This window comes from Nyctibius grandis, chromosome 11, assembly GCF_013368605.1.
Source record: "Nyctibius grandis isolate bNycGra1 chromosome 11, bNycGra1.pri, whole genome shotgun sequence".
NCBI classification, from domain to species: Eukaryota; Metazoa; Chordata; class Aves; order Nyctibiiformes; family Nyctibiidae; genus Nyctibius; species Nyctibius grandis.
This window is the reverse complement of record NC_090668.1, coordinates 11,804,293-11,826,059: the sequence shown is the minus strand read 5'-3', so window position 1 is coordinate 11,826,059 and position 21,767 is coordinate 11,804,293. Positions and strand designations below refer to the sequence as shown.

At 35.5% G+C, this 21,767-nt stretch overlaps 2 protein-coding genes across 2 annotated transcripts in view; one reads left to right on the top strand and one right to left on the bottom strand.

The window, feature by feature from the left end:
- LIPC (lipase C, hepatic type) overlaps positions 1-4,554 on the top strand; it is an 84,158-nt gene extending 79,604 nt beyond the window's left edge. The window contains exons 8-10 of the mRNA XM_068410746.1: positions 282-402; positions 1,120-1,338; positions 4,357-4,554. Coding sequence (XP_068266847.1) covers positions 282-402; positions 1,120-1,338; positions 4,357-4,462 — 446 coding nt within the window. The 3' untranslated portion in view covers positions 4,463-4,554. The remainder of the gene's footprint in view (positions 1-281; positions 403-1,119; positions 1,339-4,356) is intronic.
- Positions 4,555-9,077: 4,523 nt separating this feature from the next.
- Positions 9,078-21,767, bottom strand: part of ADAM10 (ADAM metallopeptidase domain 10) — a 46,943-nt gene continuing 34,253 nt past the window's right edge. Inside the window, 9 exon segments of the mRNA XM_068410117.1 lie at positions 9,078-11,252; positions 11,255-11,338; positions 11,820-11,946; positions 13,502-13,722; positions 14,017-14,125; positions 15,287-15,470; positions 17,846-17,996; positions 18,964-19,147; positions 20,351-20,514. Coding sequence (XP_068266218.1) covers positions 11,215-11,252; positions 11,255-11,338; positions 11,820-11,946; positions 13,502-13,722; positions 14,017-14,125; positions 15,287-15,470; positions 17,846-17,996; positions 18,964-19,147; positions 20,351-20,514 — 1,262 coding nt within the window. The 3' untranslated portion in view covers positions 9,078-11,214.

Sequence of the window (21,767 nt, the reverse complement as noted above, 5' to 3'; positions counted from 1 at the left end):
CCCATGGAAGAATGTTTTATCCTACAAAGGGAACCCAGCCCAGGTTACCTTTTTTCTCCATCCTTTGAAATAGAGCAACAGGGCCCCAAACCCTAAGGGATTACACAGCACAGCAACAATCAGAAAAAATTATGTTGTTTTAATTGCAACAAATTCGTTTAAAAAATAAAATAAAAATATCAATCAGGTTTCTGCTCTGAAAGGCAAAATTCTTTGCCTGAGAAGTCTATTGCTTCTTTGACCATTAATTTTGTCACTTTGCAAATTCTTCCTTTCTACAGTCTATCATTATCAGTTCAAGATCCACTTCATCAATGAAATCCAAGGCAAGCAGATAGACCCAACTTTCACCATCTCTCTGACAGGCACTAAGGAGGATGCTAAAAACCTGCCCATCACACTGTGAGTACTGATACCACGTGTCATTGTACAAGAGAGAAACAAGGTGCCAATTTATAATACCATATCACATACATAATCATGTTATGAGTGAAATGGTTTAGTACAGTTAAGTGAAGATGAACTGGAAATTGTCCTCTCTTCATCCATACACCCTAAAAGTCACAAACTTACAATGTTTATACAGTTTTTGCACGAAAAATCTCAACAAAACAAATTTTTTAATCTTGAAAGTTTCCCTGAACGTTAAGTATCCTGTGCACTTATGTTCGGTCCATCCCATGGCTAACAAAGGGAGGTCTAATCAATTAAAACACAAATAAATAAACAGCTGTAATTAAGGTAAAGAATTTTGGATATTTCTCATGATGGACACTACCTGTATGAACAAAAGCAAAGGCAACAGTGTGGGTCAGCCTTTGCTCTAGCAGACAAAAGACCTAATGTAAATGCTATTATGGGACACCTTTTCTTTTGCTGTCAGAAGCCACTACTGCTTCACCAGCTGTTCAAGCTTCTCCCACTTCTGCTTCTTTTCTAGCATGTTATCATATTTCACTACTTTATGCACCTGGAGGAAGAGTATCCTACAGACAGTAATGTTCCCCCTGGAAGGAGGAGGAAACATAGTTCTTTGGTTTTAAAGAGAAGAGGAACTATTTTTTTTCACTTCAATCCATAATAATTAAGACAGCATTATTCTGATTTTGTTTTCTGCAGAGTTGAAGCTATTAATGGGAATAAAACCTACTCTTTTCTCATCACCCTGGACACTGATATTGGTGAGCTGATAATGATCAAGTTCAAATGGGAAGGAACTGCAGTTTGGGAAAATATCTGGGACACAGTTCAAACCATAATACCATGGACAAAAGGCACCCGTCGACCAGGACTTATAGTGAAGACAATAAGAGTGAAAGCAGGGGAAACACAGCAAAAGTAAGTGTAACAGAAACACTATTTTTCTGTAATAACGCCACAGATGTTTGGCACACAGGTTATCCTAGTTCAAATACAAGCATCTGAGTGCCAGCACTCACACCAATGGTGAATTTATGCACGTACAACTTCTGGCTTTCTCCCCTCCCCCTCAGATCAGACTCCATGATTTTTAAGTAACTTAAATAATTTCTTTGTTCTCAGGTCAGAAATGAATAGTAGGAAATGTTCTGGCTCGCTACCCCCGCTAATCTGAGTTTAAGGCACAATTACCTTTGCTGACTATTTTGTTGATACTAGGAATAGAGGACAGGGAAGGAGTTAGCACACAGATCCAAAGAAGAAGTTCTGCAGTGCAATTTTTCTACCCAGTTAATAACAATAATTGATGACAATTTCTTACTTAGTTTTAGAATGTGATTATCTTACTCCATAAGGACCATATGAAATTTCAAAGAAACAAAATACTAAGATAAATATTGACTCCAACATTAAGGCTATGAAAAACTCAAATTCCTACTTACAAATATATGCCAAATGTTAATTATTTGACTTTCAATACCTACTTCATAGAGAAACTCAGCATCACCATTCTTGAAAGTCCTCATTAGAAGGATCACATGCAGAAGTATAGTCATCTGATTATTCATTGAAGTTAAGGGTTTTATCATAAAATTCCCTTATTTTTGTCTCATTAAGACCCAGTCCAGTGTCTGATAGTTGATAATGAATTACTACACTGTGCAGGCTGTATAAGAGGTTCCTGGAATGATAAACTGTGGAAGCAAAAATTATAGACATCTTGAAATTTCTGTAGCAGGCAAACAGAATGTGAGCAGTCCTGGAAAACAAAGAGACTATCTATACTTCTACATACCACACTTCCACTGGTATTTGACAGTAATTTTTGCACTCTGGTTGCGCTTTTTCCTATAGTATGAATTCAGTGATGTGAATTTTGTCAGCTGAATTCTGAGGTAGCATCAGAGCAGTTTTCTGGAGAAAAAAAAAATTCTGAACACAAACTGAAGTCTGTGGTTTTTGTTTTGTTTTGGGTTTTTCTGTTTGTTTGTTTTGGGTTTTTTTTGGGGGGGGTTGAGTGTTCTTTTTTCCTTTTTCCCCTGCTGATTGCTTTGAAACTGGACCACCAAGTCTGAGTGGCCTTGTTCTCTACATACAGCAATGCTAATAACACTTTTGAAACTGCTTATTCACACAGAGGAATTTCCACCAAAAGACAGAATAACAAAACTTGTAATGATTCCCACTGCTTTAATCCTTCGAGAAATTTTAACTGAGCACTTTAATTAAGATTAATGAGAAAAGCATGTCTTACCTTGTAACTGTGGTTCAGTCTTAGAAGGTGATTTTTCCTTGCTACAGTCTCTTTCTTACCAGCACCAGTTACAACTACTGCAGACTTTTTATGGAACACTACTTACTGGCAGAGCTGCATCTCCTTGATACTGACACAAAAGACAAATTAGACAATTTAAATAAACATTTTCATAAGAAAATCTGTGTGCTGGAGGGCAGAGGACTAATCATATTTTCTTGGGTTTTGTCCCCCTGAAAATATGTTTTGTAGGTATTTTCCTCTCCTAACCCAGCACTTGACACACGCTCCTGCCATTAAAAAGAAAATCATTTTATAACATTTCCTGCTGTTTTAAAAATCGATGATCCCAAATCAGTACTGACCTAGCTGCCAAAGTAAATTAAAGCATAGCATACACTGCAAATTAGAGAGTTCTGTTTAAACACAGATTTTTGTACCTTGAGAAAAAAAGTATGAAGGCTGTGGAAGGACTATGTCAGGTATACTCATTTTTCTAACCAGAAAGCTCCTGTCCAGTACAGCTGTGTCAATAACCTGGCACAAGCCAATTACTACTGATGTACTACCTAAGAAATCAGTAAGTAAGGTGGGTAGTTATTACACTAACAAAAAATGATGCTGGTATCTTCAGGTACCTAACGCTCCTTAGAATTTTTTTGGCTGCAAGCAGCAGTGGGAGTTTGTGTCAAGATTTTAATGGATACTGATTAAGTGCTAGATTTTTTTCTGTTCAATCTGGGCTTGGAAATGATATGTTACTGTTGAAATATTAATGCGTGAGGGGGGAATGGAAGATTAATAGGTGATTCTAAAAGGAGTAGCAAAGGATACTCAAGGAAAAGTATTTTCTTCAAAGAAAAGAATGTGTGGATTTTGATCTTCTTGGAAAGATGAAACATCATGAATCTAAGAATCAGCAATTTTGGAAATTCAATATTAAAAAAAGGTTAGTAAACACAAGATGTGTTTTGAGTTGTCTTGTGCTTTCTTGAGCATTTGAACCAACTGTTGATAATATTTTATCTCCATGTACCTTTACCTCACAATATTTGTGATATTTATATACATGATAAATTTTCCTTTGTTAGATTATCTAATGACAAACACTTAGACACAACATAACAGCATAAACTTAAAAAGTAGTTATTAAACAGGCTATTATGAGCAATGAAATACCAAATTCCAGCATATTTGAGTTCCAAATATGGAAAACATTTCTGTAGCATATGTAGTTGCTGATGATGTTAGCATCCTACATAACTGATTTTTAGCAAACTCACAACTAAATACTAGCAGTCCAACTAAGTACTAGCAAGCCAAATAGTACAATCCTCGTCGTAACAGTAAGAGTTGAAACAATGACAATGGCTGCTGAGAACACAAGGACCAAATCACTGTGAGGGTATGTTATGGAGAACAGCATGCTGTGTACGATACCAGAAAGAGACGTAGCCATAATGCACTCTGTACACAGGAGTTGCCTACTCCTTTTACTCTGGACCTACTATCTGTCAGCCAGATACATCTCCTTCCTCACAAGCCTATAAAAACATTCAGATACCTTCCTGTAAAAGACAGGATAAAGAAAGTCAGATTCAGTGTATCTAGAAGGCACACTTTTATACAGATAGTAGCCCTAAAAAGCAACGTTATGCTTACATGCTGTGTTTTCTTTCTAGAATGACATTTTGTTCTCAAAGCATCGACAACCTTCACCTTCATCCAGCCCAAGAGAAAACATTTGTGAGGTGTGAAGATCGCTTTCGGAGACAAAACAGAAAATGAGAATGACCACAAAAAACAACTACTCACCAAAATACATTAAAAATACTACACATGTAGTAAAATATTTTAAGAATACACAGCTACATTAAATTTAAATATCCTGATATTTTCATAGGTGGTGAAGAAAATACATTAAAAGAATTTAGATTTTGTGATGCAACAGTAAGCTGAAATATGTGCTTTACTCATCTAGGAGCCTACTCTCAAAGTGATAAATGAGCAATTTCATCAACAGCAACTGTCAATTTTAAATTGTTTAAAGTTTTAAAAAACACCTGCTCACTAAAAATAAAAAGATTACCATTTGAAAGAATCATTGCCGTAAGCCTTTGAAAAATTTAATTTTGTTAGATTTACGGGAAAAAAGAAGCCTCATTTTCCATTAAATACTTTGAAGTATTAATAGTGACTACTTTCAGTTACACCTTTCCTAAATTATTTCCTAATGAAGGGGAAGTTAAGTAATTCATAGAGGAAGATATTCCCATAGATAACATTGTTAACAAAGAGTTTGAACTTTTTACTTTATAACATTCAAAAAATAAAAAATATCTCAACATACAGAATGCTTGAGCTATCTGTCATAACCATAAGACAAGCCAAATAACTGTCACCTAAAAATGCTATACTAAACTTTGTCCTATTAGAAAATGCTTTGCTATTTACCTATTTTTACCTAATTACTTAATTACCTTTTTTTTACCTAATGCTTTTACCTATTTTTAACTAAAGTACTGGTTTAAATTACTAGTAATTTGATTATTTTAATGATGCTTAGTATACTACACACAATTCTAGCACAACTAAGTTCAGTTAACTTTTGCGTTAAAATCATATTTACCTGTTCATGTAAGGCCTGAGATTTTTAGATTTTTAAATCACTGTATAGCAGATTTTAGCATGATTTGAAACCTGCGTGAATAAATGAAAGTGGTAAAACTCTCAAACATCTTCATTGCATATAAACAAACTTTATAAATTCAAACATGTACAGTTCCCTTGTTTCCCATATCGATATAAGCTACACAAAGAAACATTGTCTCAGTTTATTTTTATTTTATGGTTAGTGCATACTGAAACAGAAATCAGTATGTATGTCAGAGTATTTCATTTGTCACTTTGTGATGCTAAGAACAAGATTCATTAAACACTATGTTTCTACAACTCTGGATTCTGAATGTAATTTGTTTTAAGTGTTCTCTAAATGGAAAAAAATGTGCAAGACAGTCCTAAGACCTGGAGCAAAGCATATTTTCCATACCAAGGTATTGCAGGGCATTTTGTATCAAAATATACAGATGCTACCAGGATTAAAGTGAGATTCATTTAAAATGCATGACAAATGAACAAGCTGAGCAGAACTAGCAATTCTGCAAGCAATGAACAGTGATCAAATGTTGAATGCAGTTATCTTTGCTGACCATTCAGAATATTAACTTCTAAATTTTAAAAGCTGTTTTCAATAACTACCTTTCCTTTAGACAAACAGGAATATTCAATACAGAAACAGAAAGGCTGACTAAATATGATGGAACTGAAGCATACTTACTTTCTCAAATGAGAATGGTTGTTTTTCCTGAGGTGTAAATTTCAGAAGCTGATCTGATATTTAACATGGCCATGGAGTAGCATCTTGATTAGGAGAAATATTTATCGATTTAGGTACAGACTCCATGTAAAAGAATCTTTAGATCTTCACTGAAAACCAAGGTTTGTGCTTTAAAAGATTTTGCGCAATGAAGCAAATTGTTTTTTCAAACACAAGAAGTATTTCCACCTTCTGTGTCAAAAATTACAACTTGAGTAATTCCATGCTTCAGGTTGCTGTCCTCAATACTTAAATTTCCTAACATAATTATTTTATTAAAGCTCTTTTATATAATAAAACACAGAACACATTACAATCACTCACCGAAATATAATAGCCAAGAGTCAAATCAGGAGCACACACAGAAGAAGGAAATTTCAGCAGTAAGTATCCCTGAAAGAGTTAGGTAAGCACCAGAGTTTTTTAGATGATGGTTGGGCTTTTTCACATTTGTAGTAGTTACAAATCCACTGGAGAGAATCAGTTGCTAGAGACCCACTGACAGCATTTTTTAGGGGCACAAAGTTAAAATGGACTGTGTCCTGAAGATTGACAGACAAGGAACGAATGACAATGTGGCCATTTTAGTTTTCCAAAACACAATGAAAAATGAGACAGACAGAAGTACGTGTGTGTGGCTAACTCAAATTATGCATCTCCCTAGATTGTTTCTCGAATTCAGTTTTTGCTTCTGGAAAAAAACTAAAGATCTGCCACTTACTTTTACGTTTAGTGTTGTTTTGTTTATAAAATGCTTGTCTATTTATAGAAGAATTGAAATACTGTCATTGGAATTGTATCTACAACATTGGTTATTACCAACTTTCTAAGCTATGAACATTGTAAGCTTCCTGAACCAAATCCTACTCCTGCCCCTCAAAAAAGGCTTTGTTCAGAAGATGTTGAAGGATGACAGAGCAAGAGACAAAGGCTAGAAAGAGCTAGACTGTGCTGCTTCTCCAGTGCAGAAACTACAATGTTAGTGTTTTGCTATACCTAAAAAAAAGCACTAGAGAGTTGGTGAGACAGCTTTTAATGAGATTTGTATGGTGTAAAACATACATATTCATGGTTCAAGTCATGATTTTCCTGTAGTTACATATCTTAACACGCTTAGAAACATTTTAGACATTAAAATTGGAATTTCTTTCACATTACTGTCACTTACTTGGTAAGAAGGCTGATAAAGGGATCTAAACGTTAGGAGAAACAAGCTTGAAAGCATTAGTTCAGGAAAAGCAGGTGGAAAAAATGGTCAGAGATGTCTACAGTGTGCTGAAACTCATGTAATGGGGATACTGCAGTTTGAGGACTTCTGGGGGGGAAAAAAAAAACAACATTCTTCAGTTCAACTGAAACAAGCTAGTATATCCTCAGATAACACAATCCGAAAACTTAAAAAAAAATGAAAAGCACATTCAGTATTCGAACTCTTGCAGATATGAAGATATTTATTCTGATGTCATTTCACAAATGATTATGTCCAAATAAATCCTGTCGCTGTGTTTCGATAGCCGTTAGACTAATTTCTGATATAAAAATGAAATAAAGCCCAAGTTGCAGCATACTCAAAGCCTTACAATGCCTGAACATAATACTGAAGTCAGACCTACAATTGCAAGTGCCTATAGTGGTGCCTTTGTGCTCACTGGAATTATTCCTGTCTCACTCCAAACAACTGAATCAAGACCTTGAAAGCCATCAGAAGCTACTCCTGTCAGAGCAAGCACAGCTTAGAACAACGTAATGACTGCTGTCCTTCTAATCACCTCTCTGTAATAATGAATCTCCAATATTCAGAAGTAAAAATCTCTTCCTTCCTTTTTATGTGTTTTTTCCTGAAAGAAATATTGGAACATTGATTATATAGTTTGCCTTTTAATTAACTTACAGTCTGTATGGTATAAGGTTTCATAGCTTAAGAGGAATTTGATGCCCTTCTCACATTCACACCATTCTGACTGTACATGCTTCTAGACCAGAGGTGAATGTATACATTTAATGACTAAAACATTAAGAAATACAAGATGAATAAATGAATAGCTACAACTAGGGATTATTAGGTCAAATATTAGTTAGAAAAACTACAGCTATTTATGTACTCATTCGTTTCCCCCAAACACGTTTTAAAACATACACAGAATTTGTATTTTAGGTGCTTGGGTATTATTTCTACCCCTCTGGTTTGCATTCCTAGGCAGAAATTTAAATGCAACCACCACCAAATCTATTAGGCACCTATGATGCTGATTTGCAGAAGGGCTCTACTCCAACTGATCTTCTTTTAACACCTTTTGCCCCGACAGTGCTATTTAGTTACAAGGGGAAGCACTTCTATTAAAAAAGTAATGGGGAAAAAAAATAAAAAGAAGTACCACGAGGAAGGAACTCTGAATATGCTTTGATTACATCAAAACATATGCTGCTCACTTAGGGAAACAGATGTCTAAGCAGGCCATTCTCAACAAACAGCCCTAAGAATGAAAGGCTAGCTGGCAGGACTTGGCTTTTAAAAGCAGTCTTATCACTTAAATCAACTATACAACACAGAGGAAAACAGAGACCCAGCTTAGCTGTTTCAAAACACCTTGCAAAAAGCAAATTTGCTCCTTCTAGAAGTCTAATCCGTCAGTTGTGCCTTCAAAGTATTACATGTTAATTGCAGTACTCCTCTTCAAAAATAGATTTCAGAAGGTAGCATTCAGTAGCTATGGTGCCAGGCTTGAAAACCCCACCAGTAACTGTTTTCCATTTTGAAAATAAGAACAGAGAAAGCTTTATTCCTGTGATCATACAAGTAACTCAAAGTTAATTCTAGGACTTTTCCTTAAACAGGTTACACAAAAACATTTGCACTTTACATTTAAGTGTATGATGTTAAAATTGGGAGTTGCACTTTGATAGTGTAAAGATAGAAGAACTACTTTTTGGCATGACAGCCCCATCCAGCAAAAGTCAAAAATGAAGTAGAATTTGTGTATTCCTTTTTGCTTTCAGGGTTCAAAAAGTAAATGGATCTTCAGAAGATGATTTCATCAAGTCTATTTATTAATGCATTTCAAGTTTCAAAAAACCTTACATATCTTTGCACAATACTTTATTTTTTGCATTTTTAGTAAAAATTTCCAAAGTGAACAAAAAAGATACTGTATAAAACACAGTGGACATGAAATCGACAGTAGTATTCCATTTCATTGTCTTGAACTTTCTTTCAGTTTTACCACATCTTGACTTGCAGTGGAGAGTTCAGTGCACATTTCTGTTTTCAGAAAACATTTAACTTAGACTCAAAATAATAGGGCAGCATTTGTCTGCCAAAATCCTACCACAGGATAACATCACAGGCAAAAAATTTACATGTTCCAAAGTCTACCACACTCAAGAAGTTACTAAGAACTCTTGCTGAATAAAAGTCACCATTTTAGAAATGCAAACCCACTTCCAATCTTTGCACAGTCTTAAAACAAATGTATTTAAAATGACTTAAAAGCAACTACATATACTTCTAACTAGTTAAGATCATTTAGAATTATTTATATAGTCTATTGGACTTGGGGTTTCATGTACAAAATTTGTCTCTAAACCATGTACAAAAAGTTGTATTTTGAAAAAGTTACCACATACTGTACAAGTTTACAAGGAAGAGATCCCATTAGATTCTGTAACATTTTTGGCCTTGCTGGCTTGCGTCACATTATGAGAATGACAGTGTAAACCTTATACTCTTAAAACACAAAACAAAACCAAAAAAACAAAGGAAGCCTGTCCAACCCTTAGTAAATTTTCTCCTAAGCAAAGCCAGGAAAATTATAGCCATTTGCATCTCTAATTAGCTTGGTGCTTTTGGAAAACAAGCAATAAATATATCACAAGCTTAAACATTTTGTAATGCCCCCTTTCATCTCCTGCATAGCAGTAAGCACCTTTTGTTTCCTCTTTCAAAAATGCCAATTATTTACATTCGTAATAAAAACTTTGGAATGGGACATTGTGCTGTTGAACTTTACTACTATTATAAAATGTGGGAAAATTGGTAGTCCTAACTACAATTTTAACTCTGCCATAGCAGCTGGGCAAATCCCTCTACTTTAGTGGTATCAATACTATCATGCTGAAAAGTTATCCACATATCTGATAAATTAAAGAAAATAAAAAAACTACAGCTTTTCTTTCTTTCCACATCCCTCAGAACACGAACTTCATTATCATACTGTAAGAATATCTGAACAGCCCAAAAAAATGGTTGCAATTTTTAAAACAAATTGAGTAACAGGCAGAATTTTCTAATAAAGCATGGAAATATTTCATCTAACTATTCATTATTTAACTGAATAATCAGACAAATTAAAAACATTTATGCTGAGCTACAAGAAATCAGACACTTGTATAAAACATTTTTGAAATATTCTGTCATTTGCAAATTCTGCAGAACACCTGTTATACCTCTAAAAGACCATTCAATCTTGTATGCTATGTCTTTAGCAGCTGTTTGATAAAGATGAAATGAGTGCTTGAAACAACTTGATCATGATAAAAAAAAGTTTGATTTGATTCAAAATCGCTGTGTAAAGCATCACAGGATCCTTGACCATTACACACCATCATCCTCTGTTATCCTGAGTATGTCAATTAAACAGTAATGTCTTCATTAAGAGCGGAAAAGTTTTATAATACAAAGAAACAGCCATATTGCAATTCTCTTGTTTACAATTGCACACAAGTACGGGTGTACGTTAGAAATACATGTCTGCATATAACAATGTATATACATTGACAAGTAATGTCTCCAATGCTGAGGTGGTCTAGCTTCCTAGCCTTGCTGGCAGCTGAAAAATATATATTTTTTTCAATTCTTGAGTAAAAGCTTTACTACAGCCATATTTGCCTGCAAGTGAAGAAAATGCAGCGATGAAGAGCACAGAAAGGGGAAAGTATCATGGTAATCTAGGACTTTGTGCCACTAAATTAAAAATATGCAAGAAAAACACTTTTCTTCTTTTTTTTGAGCTGGAAGATTCACTCATTAAAAATTAACCATTTCCACTTGTTTTGAGGGCATATCATGCTGCTTTTTTTTTTTTTCCCCTCTTCATTTTTTTGAGAGTTAGACCGGGGACAATGACTTATTAGGTTTTCTTTGGAGTGAGTTTTCCCATTGTAGGCACTAGGAAGAACCAAGGCAAAAAGCTGCAGTCAACGTCTCATATGTCCCATCTGATAACTCTCTCGGGGCCTTTGCCGCTGTGGTGGCTGAGTGGTTTGTGGTGGTCTCCTCCTTTTTAAAGTGCCTGTTTAAAAGAAAGGTATGCATTATTAAAATGAATTTTAAAAAAGAAATGATTTCCAGAAAAGTTGCCCTTGCCATGCAAATTAAATATAACTATTTTTCTGAAAGCCTTCAGATTTAGACCTGCAAGGTTTTAAATAGATGATTAACTGCATGGAGTATTTACAGAATACATTTTATTGTCCCAACAGTAGTTCCTTAAACAGGTTGATTCTTACAAAATATAGCATGGAATAGAAAACAGAAGGAACTCTGACTTAGAAAAAGTCTTCAAAGTTTTTTTTTTTTTTGATATGCATATTATGTTATAGGAAAATAAGGCAAGAGTTACATTTTTATGAATTTTCACTGGATGAATTCCATTTGTAGTTTCACAGTGCCAGACCAAGAACTGTAGGTTGGGACACCTGAAACTTCCCTTTAGAACAAAATAGTTGAGGATAAAACATTTCCCTATAAATTTAATTACCTGGTGTACTCACCTGGAAGTGGTTTATGAGGAGGCAACTTTGGATTACTGCTTGGAGTATGAACACTGCATATCTTAATGAAACCAGCCATTAACATGATCAAGGCGATCCCCATAAGTAACACTGCCCACCAATAAGCCTAAAAACATTGAAAAAAAGTTTTTTTGGGGGGCTGGCACACATACACAAGAGACAGGGGTCGTTGAATATGACTTTCCTTTGCGTTTTAAAAGAAGTCATCAAAAAAAGCTGTTCTGAAACACCACTTAAAAGACCATAACATTTTAAAGAAAAACGTCCCCAAAGTTCTTACACAAAAAACCCCAAATACTTCAGATTCATTCTATTATTAGAAGAGTATTTCACATAAGATGCACTACAACAGAGCTATAAGCCTAAAACAGTCAACAGCTTACACAAAACTGACTATGCAGCTCTATAATGGTGTTTCATTCTAGCTCCCCTCCCAGTCTGTTATTAGTAAAGTGTCATCTAGTGCAATAAAAATAAGAAATGCTAGAGATCAATATATTTAGTTCCTTAAAAGAAATCAGAGCATTCAAATATGAAGAGTTAAAATGGGAAAACCCAGCAAATTAAAAAGATGAACATTAACACCAAACAGACAGTGGAGTGAATAGAGGTATGAACACAAAATATTTACTTGTTTATTTGTTATTTCACAGAATCACAGAATGTTAGGGATTGGAAGGGACCTCGAAAGATCATCTAGTCCAATCCCCCTGCCGGGGCAGGATTGCCTAGACCATATCACACAGGAACGCGTCCAGGCGGGTTTTGCATGTCTCCAGAGAAGGAGACTCCACAACCTCTCTGGGCAGCCTGTTCCAGTGTTCGGTCACCCTCACCGTAAAGAAGTTTTTCCTCCTATTTATGTGGAACCTCCTGTGTTCCAGCTTGCACCCATTGCCCCTTGTCCTGTCAAGGGATGTCACTGAGAAGAGCCTGGCTCCATCCTCATGACACTTGCCCTTTACATATTTATAAACATTAATGAGGTCACCCCTCAGTCTCCTCTTCTCCAAGCTGAAGAGACCCAGCTCCCTCAGCCTCTCCTCATAAGGGAGATGTTCCACTCCCTTAATCATCTTCGTGGCTCTGCGCTGGACTCTCTCTAGCAGTTCCCTGTCCTTCTTGAACTGAGGGGCCCAGAACTGGACACAATACTCCAGATGCGGCCTCACCAGGGCAGAGTAGAGGGGGAAGAGAACCTCTCTCGACCTGCTGACCACACCCCTTCTAATACACCCCAGGATGCCATTGGCCTTCTTGGCCACAAGGGCACACTGCTGGCTCATGGTCATCCTGCTGTCCACTAGGACCCCCAGCTCCCTTTCCCCTACGCTGGTCTCCAACAGGTCTGCCCCCAACTTGTACTGGTACATGGGGTTGTTCTTGCCCAGATGCAGGACTCTACACTTGCCCTTGTTATATTTCATTAAATTTCTCCCCGCCCAACTCTCCAGCCTGTCCAGGTTGTTGTTTCCATTCCCTTCAATCTGTCAAACTTATTTTGCTGCACTCAAGGTGCTTATAGAAAAATCTAGTAAAAGAAGCACTGATTATACTTTGAAGAATGCTGAAGTACTGTATATACACAGGAACACTTATCAACTGTGAATACTGATTAACAAGAAAACTTTGTATTAGACTGGTAAGAAAAAAATACTTACTACAATCCATTCTGCAATATTTTCATATAGCTCTGGATTAAAAATTGCTTTCTTTAATCTAGCTAGAGGGCCATCAGCATCTACTAGCCGACACCTCATAAACACATCACAGTAGCCTTTGAAATCGTTACAAGGAGATCCAGGTTGCAAAGTAATAGTTTTACGACGAAAGTGTTTCTCCCACTGCTTAGAACCTGTACTTGCACAAGTAGCTGGGTCCACTGAAAAGAGAATACAAATTAGAACAATCAAACCATTACTGTATTAAAACATACGCGCATGATTACCTTGCTGTTCAATTGTTCAAAATGCTTTTGAAAAATTTCAAGTTTCTATTAATCTGTAAAAAACCAAAATATATTATTTCCTACAAAATACAGTGCAATATCTGAAACAAAGTATGAAGAAAACCACAGTATGCTCTCAAGTTAACAAAAACTAAAATGTAAACACTGTGAGAAGATTCTTCAGATACCTACAGCTATATTTATGCTTACAATTCAGACAAATCTTACTTTTTCTCATGCAGCAGACATGACACAATTCTCTGTCGTCCTTGCCATCTGAACTAGCACATGTACATTCCTCCAAGCCATACCTCTCACAGATAGAGCCAGCACATTGCTGTTTGAGACAAAAGCATGAGAACACAAAAAATCAATTTCACTTTTAAGCACATTGACATTAGGAAAGATATTAATTTTTAATAGCTGAAAGTATAATCGTAGGTCTAAAGATGCTTATCAATAGAAATAATAGCTTGAATCTCTTCTAAAGTTTATAAAACTTAGCCTTACTTGATAATCTTTTAAAGGTGATTTACCCTACCTATTTTATTTTTTAACACTGTACCTACTTTTAGGGCTTCAGAGTACCCTGCAAAACACTCACAGCAATGCAATTCACACTGAAACATGATTACTAATATCATGGTTAGGAAAATAAATCAAAAGCATGTCTTCAAAAATATCTTCTCTCAGAAAATAATAATAAAAATTAATGGCAGGAAAGATTCTGTATTTAATTCCACTGTGGAAGGACCCTTCAAATCCAAATTAAGAAAAATTCAGTGTATTTAAAATCTTGTTTCAAAATCAAGTTACTATATAAAGACAATTCCTCTATCTTTAAGATGACTCTAAATTAGCTGAAAATTATTACAAGCAGTATCATTTGATTACAAACCTGCACTGCGGAAAACAGACTTATAGCAACACAAGTTACAGCTCTTTAAGAGGATGACTTTTGCTTGTTTCTGCTTCCAAGCAAACATAGATCAATTTATAAGAGATTTCCCATCAATATTTCATAGACACTGCCACAGACTCTTTAAGCCAGGAAACTAATGGCAGTTCAGAGCAATTCTCTATGCTTGCATATCAGTGTTACATGCACATGGGTGGAAGAACTGTATATTTTCACTAAACCAAATTCAACATGTATTGATAGCGCATCTAATTTTCTATGGGAACAAAATTACTTGACCAATACTGAAGAAAAATGAAAAGATGGAACTAGGAAGTAAAACGCTCATATTCCTGATTTTTATAGAAAACTTTAAATGGAACTTTCTGAAATAGTAAAGCTAGCTTGATATTTGTTACCTGCTTCTTAATATTTGGTGTGACTTCACAGTTATTTTGATTGAAACCAATAAATCAACCATTTTTACTGAAAAAGATTAATCTTACACTCTTGTCCATTAAGAATTGAAACCACATCACTTCACAATACGGTGCCTTGCAATAAACAACTACAGTTGCACATGATTGTAAAAGAACATACCCCATTTATGCAAACTTGTGTGTTCCTGTTGCAATCTGTGAAGTTTGGTTTAGGCTCAGATGCTGGACAGAGAGCGCTGACACCGTTACACATTCCTTCTCTTGCACAGTCAGAATCATTTCGACACTTATCAGTCTTCAGTTTGAAATTACACTGTGCAGTACAGCAGGGGCCTTGACTAGGGCTAGAAAGAAACGGAAAATATGGATGTAAAGAGAAAGGATGAATGATTCCAGAAGAACTATTCATCCTGAAACCTACTCAAACACTCAACATATTTCTGATTTGTGCTAAGTAAAATGTGAATTGAAAACAGTTTTTTCAGTCCCTTAAGGTAACAAAAGGTTACTGCACTGAATGCAGATTTCTTAGTCATTGTAGTAACCAATTAAACTATTTGCATTATATTAGAAAAACAGTACAAGCCAATTTTAAATTAAAATATATAGAAAATAATAGCATTTCAAAATTTGTATATATAAAACATTGAATTAGCAAGTTGGCAAAATTAATTCAGGAACAACTGATTAGTTTTATAGTATCAGTTTCAATGTAATAAATAAGTCAAGATTTATCTGTCACCAATTAACATTCATAAGAATTTTTTTTTCTTCTTTCTGCAGCCATACCACTTATATTGTTTAAATAAACAAGAAAAGGGAAGGAGACAGGTCAGATCTTATATCAGAAAACATAGTCAGCGTACAAACACATTTTGGGGCAGGGAAAGATTTGTAAAAGAAGCCATATAGCTTCACTGGTTCCCCTAAAACACTTGGGCTCCTTTCTGTCACAGGCATCAAAGCATCTGAGCTCCTTGTGCTATGTACACCAGTATATTAAACCAGTATATCTGGTGAAACAGCAGGAAACAATCATTTCTCTTTCTGAATCTGTGTTTTAGTACATATGCCACTACAGCAGCAAAAGAGTGAAGGTTATAAAATGTACGTAACTACTTGACTAAAGCTACGTCTCGAGTTCTCATCTCAAATTACTCTATCTCAACACTATTCACAGTGTGCTCACTGGCATTCAGTGGACATCAGAAGATAGCACAGACCTCCTGCAAGTCGGGATCTCTCTATTTTAAAACTATTGCATGGTAAGAAAAAAAATCACTCTTACGTCACACATCAATAAAAGACATATAAATCAGCTGGACAGACACCATCGTTTTCTTAAAATGTATTTTAACATGTTATTTATGTGATCCCTTCTTACACTTGGATTTGCTTTACATGTCTTTGGAAACCTCTTTGTACAGCAAAATTTTTAATCTGAATAGACCTGGAAAAAAGGCTAAACCAAAAATGATGCAGCAATTCATATTTAAGACTGTTCCAGCAGGGCATAAAGCTAGACTACAGTTAGTTGAACACAAGAGAGCAAAGAAAGGAGGTGGCCGTGGCACCTTGTGTACTCAGAAGGAACAGCTCCCCACCATAGGTGCAACATAAACCCTCAGAAACCAGTTATAAAACAAGACAATGTAAGGCCTTTATTTTGGCAGAAATAATAAGAATTTGGGGTGGGGAAGACATGCAAAATTATTGTAACTATGAATTCACAGGAGACTGTCCTTCTACCACATCTACACTGTCAAATACATTTTAACAGTAGATGCTACCTTTACTTTCACTCCCAGGATGACAAAGATCATTTTTAGGGCAGGAAAGTTTAAATTAGAACAAAATTGTGTATGTTGTATTAAAAAGTTGAGCTGGTTTAGACTTAAAAATAATGGTAATTTTCTCTTCATCTTTGGCTAAGAGTCTAACCAGACGTTAGATTTATGTCTGTCTCTAGAAAGGAACAAAAACTCACACCTTTCATGTGAAAAAAATCCACTTAAGTTTTCAGATGAGGTAAAAATTTAACATGTATCTTAAGTCACAGAACTAAAAGATAGAAGTTGACTTACTTCATTATTAGTCTTATGATCTTTAAAAGTTCCTCTTATAAATCACTGTGTACACAACACTGCCAAGATACACGGTGACTTAAAAACATAGTTTAATTTATAAAACAAGCATTTAAAAAAAAATAATTCAGTCAACTATATCTTCCAGTTCGGCAATGCTGTAGAAATGGCACTAGGATAGGATCCAATTTCATAATATCCTCCATTATCCTTTGGGCAATTAATACTTTCCTATACCTATTGTACAAATAGCACCGTGGTCGTGTTTTTCTTCATCATACAGTTTTTGCAAGACTTCTGCACAACACATTTCCGATAAAGATAACAGAATTTCAATGCATATTTGTTTGCACTGAGTATTATGATATGTTAGCACTGATACAATGCAGTGCCATACTATGTTTTTTCAAAAGCTAGAGAAAAGTCATCTAAGGGAAAGCAAGCTACAATTAGCACCAAGAATTGCATAGCATAACTGTACTTATGAACTTCTCACTCACTGTATAAGGCATTTTAAACAAAATAAATACTTCAAGAATAATGCATGTAAACATATTCAGATTCTAAAATAGCAATTATAGCTACCAATAAACCCCCAAAATTAAAAAGCATACTGTAACAGACATGCACAATACCTGCAGTATTTGCCTGGTTTTAACTTGCATTTTTTATCTTCTGATTGGTTTGCATCATAACAGCATTCATCTTTACACTGGTCACTGTATCCACAATCACACTGTTCTCCTTGTTCAACCAGTCCATTGCCACAGATGGGTTGACCGGACTCTGAAAAATACCAGTATATTTATGTACAAAGAATATGCAAATAGACTTATAAATGTTAACATTGACTTGCAACAGCATCCAGCTAATTGTGACTGAAAATGCCTGGTCAAGATGGACTTTGGACTAGGGCTCAAGTCAACTTGCATTATTTGCTTGCCACCCAGCTTAGTCATCCCTACAATTCATACAGTTTTAAGCCTCTGAGTAAAAGGTTTCTCCTGATAACAGCACGAGTTTCTTGCGTGGACAGGAAATCAACAGTGATAAGAGGAAGTTTTCTGCTAAGCTTCCAATGGAGCAGCATCCTTTCTTGCACTCCTCCTCCTTTAACAGAATCTGAGGACCTTATGGCAAAAGCTAATACTACTGGGGTGAGCTACTGCTGCTCCAAAACCCAAACCTACTCGCTGCACAATCTCACAAAATTTGTGAGAGCTCACACATCACAGACTCCAGAACAAAAATTCCTGCAAAATCTTTTTTTTTTTTTTAATTTTTATTTTTTTTTTAATGTTTAAATAGGATTTCCTGTATTTTAATTTGTGTTTCTTACCTCTTATCCTTTCATTGGGCATGACTGAGAACAGTCTGGCCCTGTTTTCTTCACTCCCACCCACCAGGCATTTATAAAGACAGACAGCCCCCACCCCCAGCCTTTTCTCCAGACTAAAGTGTCTCAGCTCTTGCAGCCTCTCCTCATATGTCAGATGCTCCAATCCCTTAATAATCTTTGTGACCCCTTGCTAGACTCACTCCAGTATGCCCATGTCTTTCCTGTACTGGGGAGCCCAGAACTTGACACAGTACTCCAGATCTCAAATTCAATTCTTTACTTACAGAATCTTTCAGTAAACTAAAAAAAAAAAAAAGAGTAAGATAAAAAAGTAAAATAAAAATTAATAAATTTCTAATTAAGCATAATAGTAATAGTTCAGCCATTCTGCTTTCAGGATGACTAAATACATACCAACAAAACAATTATTTCTCTTTTTCTCAAGAACTTGGCTGATATTTCGAATACTACAGACAGAGAACTTGTTGTTGTTAAGTTTGTCCCCAGATGTAGCTCTTGCATACATGATATAATTGCCATTTTCTTTCTGTCCCAAGTTCTTGGACTCTCCTGGAGTGCACTCCATTCCAGAATCATGCTGCAAAACAAATATTTTAGAACTACTTCTATCAAGACAGCTTCTCTAATTTCTTGCTATCTTTTTATACATGTGCAAAAGTAACCTGATTTAGTAACCTTAGCACAGTGAGAACAAAAGGTTCATAAAAACAAAACACCATCTTATACTCTAAGGTTTCTTGGAATACAAAAAGTATACAGAACAGTTTGTTTTGTTTTTTTGTTTGGTTGGGTTTTTTTGCGTTTTGCTTTTTTTTTTTTTTAGACAACAGTAGCAAGTATCTCATTTCTTTAAGTTTTAGCTTATTTGCATTCTTGGTAATGAACCAAAGACGTACTTTCATGTATTTCCCTGGATCAAATGCAACTTAAGAAGAAAATTAAAAGAACCACCTTCCAGGCTGATACAAAAGATGTTTCACTCAATAGGACTGGTTTTTCAGTTTCATGTGCTCGTATTTTCTGTTATACTTGGAAGGCTTGTTCCCACTCAGAGCAGTGGTATTAGGGTTTTTCTCAAGGCACATGAAGAAAGCATTCACATGTGAACATCTGTTTTTGAAGAACTCATCATTCCTGTCATATCTTGATTTCACTTTACTTCCAACAGTAGAAAGCCTATATACGCAAGTTTAAAAATAAAAAACCCAAACCAGAAAACTTTTTCTCATCTCCAGCAAAACCAAAAACCTCATGCTTTCAGCTTGCCACAAACAAATCGTGTCCCTAAATGTCTGGGAGACAATTCTGCTCTAAAATATTGTTCTTGGCATCTTAATCCTCTCCACAATTTTCTTAAACTTGTAAGTATAAATAATTGAACATAAAGAGCCAGTTCTATCTGCACTTGTTGAATGAAGTGTCGTCTTAATTGATTTTGCATTGATTCTTCCTCCTCTCAAGGATACTAAGATGTGTATGACCCTAGTTTTCAATAAAAAAAAAAAAACAGGGAAGGTTTTAGGGAATAATAATATAGTCCCTTTATAAGAGATTGCACTAGTAGAAATAAACAATTCACAAAATACACTGTTGCACCAGTGTTGTCAAATACTCATAAAAGGGGCTTAGTTCTGCAATCTGTTTTTTGTTTGTATACAATGTGCATGCACATACAGTCATGATCATATTTGCCTTGTTTCTAAGAAGTAAAAACTCCATTCGCAAATCACACACTTCAAAATGGTTGAAAGTGAGTTAAGAGGTCGCTAGTAATACTCACAGGTGAACCAAAGTTATGCCCAACCTCATGAGCAAAAGTGATGTGAGAAACCTTGGGAGGAACATGAGAGCCATAGTTCTGAACAGTGATGATTCCAGTGTTCAAAGACTTCTTCTTACCATCAGAATACAGTTTGCTCTTTTCACATATTCCACCAGAGCTCCCTGCATTTAGACAAAAGTACAACAGTTAGCCATTTAAGTAGTAGTACTGTGTTACTTTTCTAGTAACATTTAGAACAAGAAACAGCTTGCCTCAGTGGACTAAAAGTTCTTCTGTTTAATTAATATTCACCCAACTTTGAAAGTAGATTAGATTTATCCACGCTAATGCTCTCAGCACAGAATGGATACATTCACACAAGAAGTCAGCTGTTTTAGAATAGCTGTTAAGTAAGAGCTATTTTGGGCTGTCACTGCACAGACAAGCCCTGATTTCATCATACCTGTAGTACAAGACTAGTAGGGTGCAATGTCCAATACAGGTAGCATCAATCTACATCCCATTTGGATTTCACTAAGTGAAAAAACCCCACAGTAAAATCACAGGAGATCCTCTCTCATAGCAAGAGCATTTATATAAATTGCCTAAGATTAGCTACATATCCTTGTCAGCAAAAGTGACTCATTTTTCCACTGCACAATCTAAAGTTGAAAATGCTTTTGACGTGTGGGTTAATTGGACACGTATCTAGAAGGTCAACAATCAAGTGCATCACACTTAACTGTTTGGAAAAGTCTTGAAATTGTGACTTTAATTTCACTGAATTTTTCTATAACTTGAGTTTGTACTCCTCAGTACATCAATGTTCTAAAATTCAGCTATTGTTAACACAAATAGTGTCTAAAAAACACCCTAAAGAAATTTCCTTGCTTTCTGAAGTAAAATTTCATTTTAGTAAAATATCCCATTTAACCTATGTCAGTATGTGTGTTAAGGATGAAAATCTCTCAAAGCAACTTATTTTTTCTCCTTTAAATTTAGTTTTGGAAGCAGCCTTTATGGAATGCACATTCCAATTCATCCTATACTTGCTCAGTCTATACACTAGACTAGTCACCACAGACCCAGTTTCTTATTTACATAGGCCACTTGTGTATTATTTTTCCTATGGTTCTTCCACAGTCACTAAGGTTAGTCCACACAGGTGTCTCCAAAATACATACTACACTCATGGGTCCACTGATCTGTTACCCCTCTAAATACTCTACTAGTACTTATTCGAACATTTTAATCTCCTAAAATCAAAGTCTGAGAGACTGTCATACCACAACAGTTTTCCAGATAGCTCCAGTACTCTACAACCAACACATGCTTTAGAGGAAAGTACAGCAGTAAACAAAGTGAGGTTATAACATATAGCTACATCTCACGAGTGGTTTGATGTTTCTTCCACAATTACTCAAATTCTGTTAAA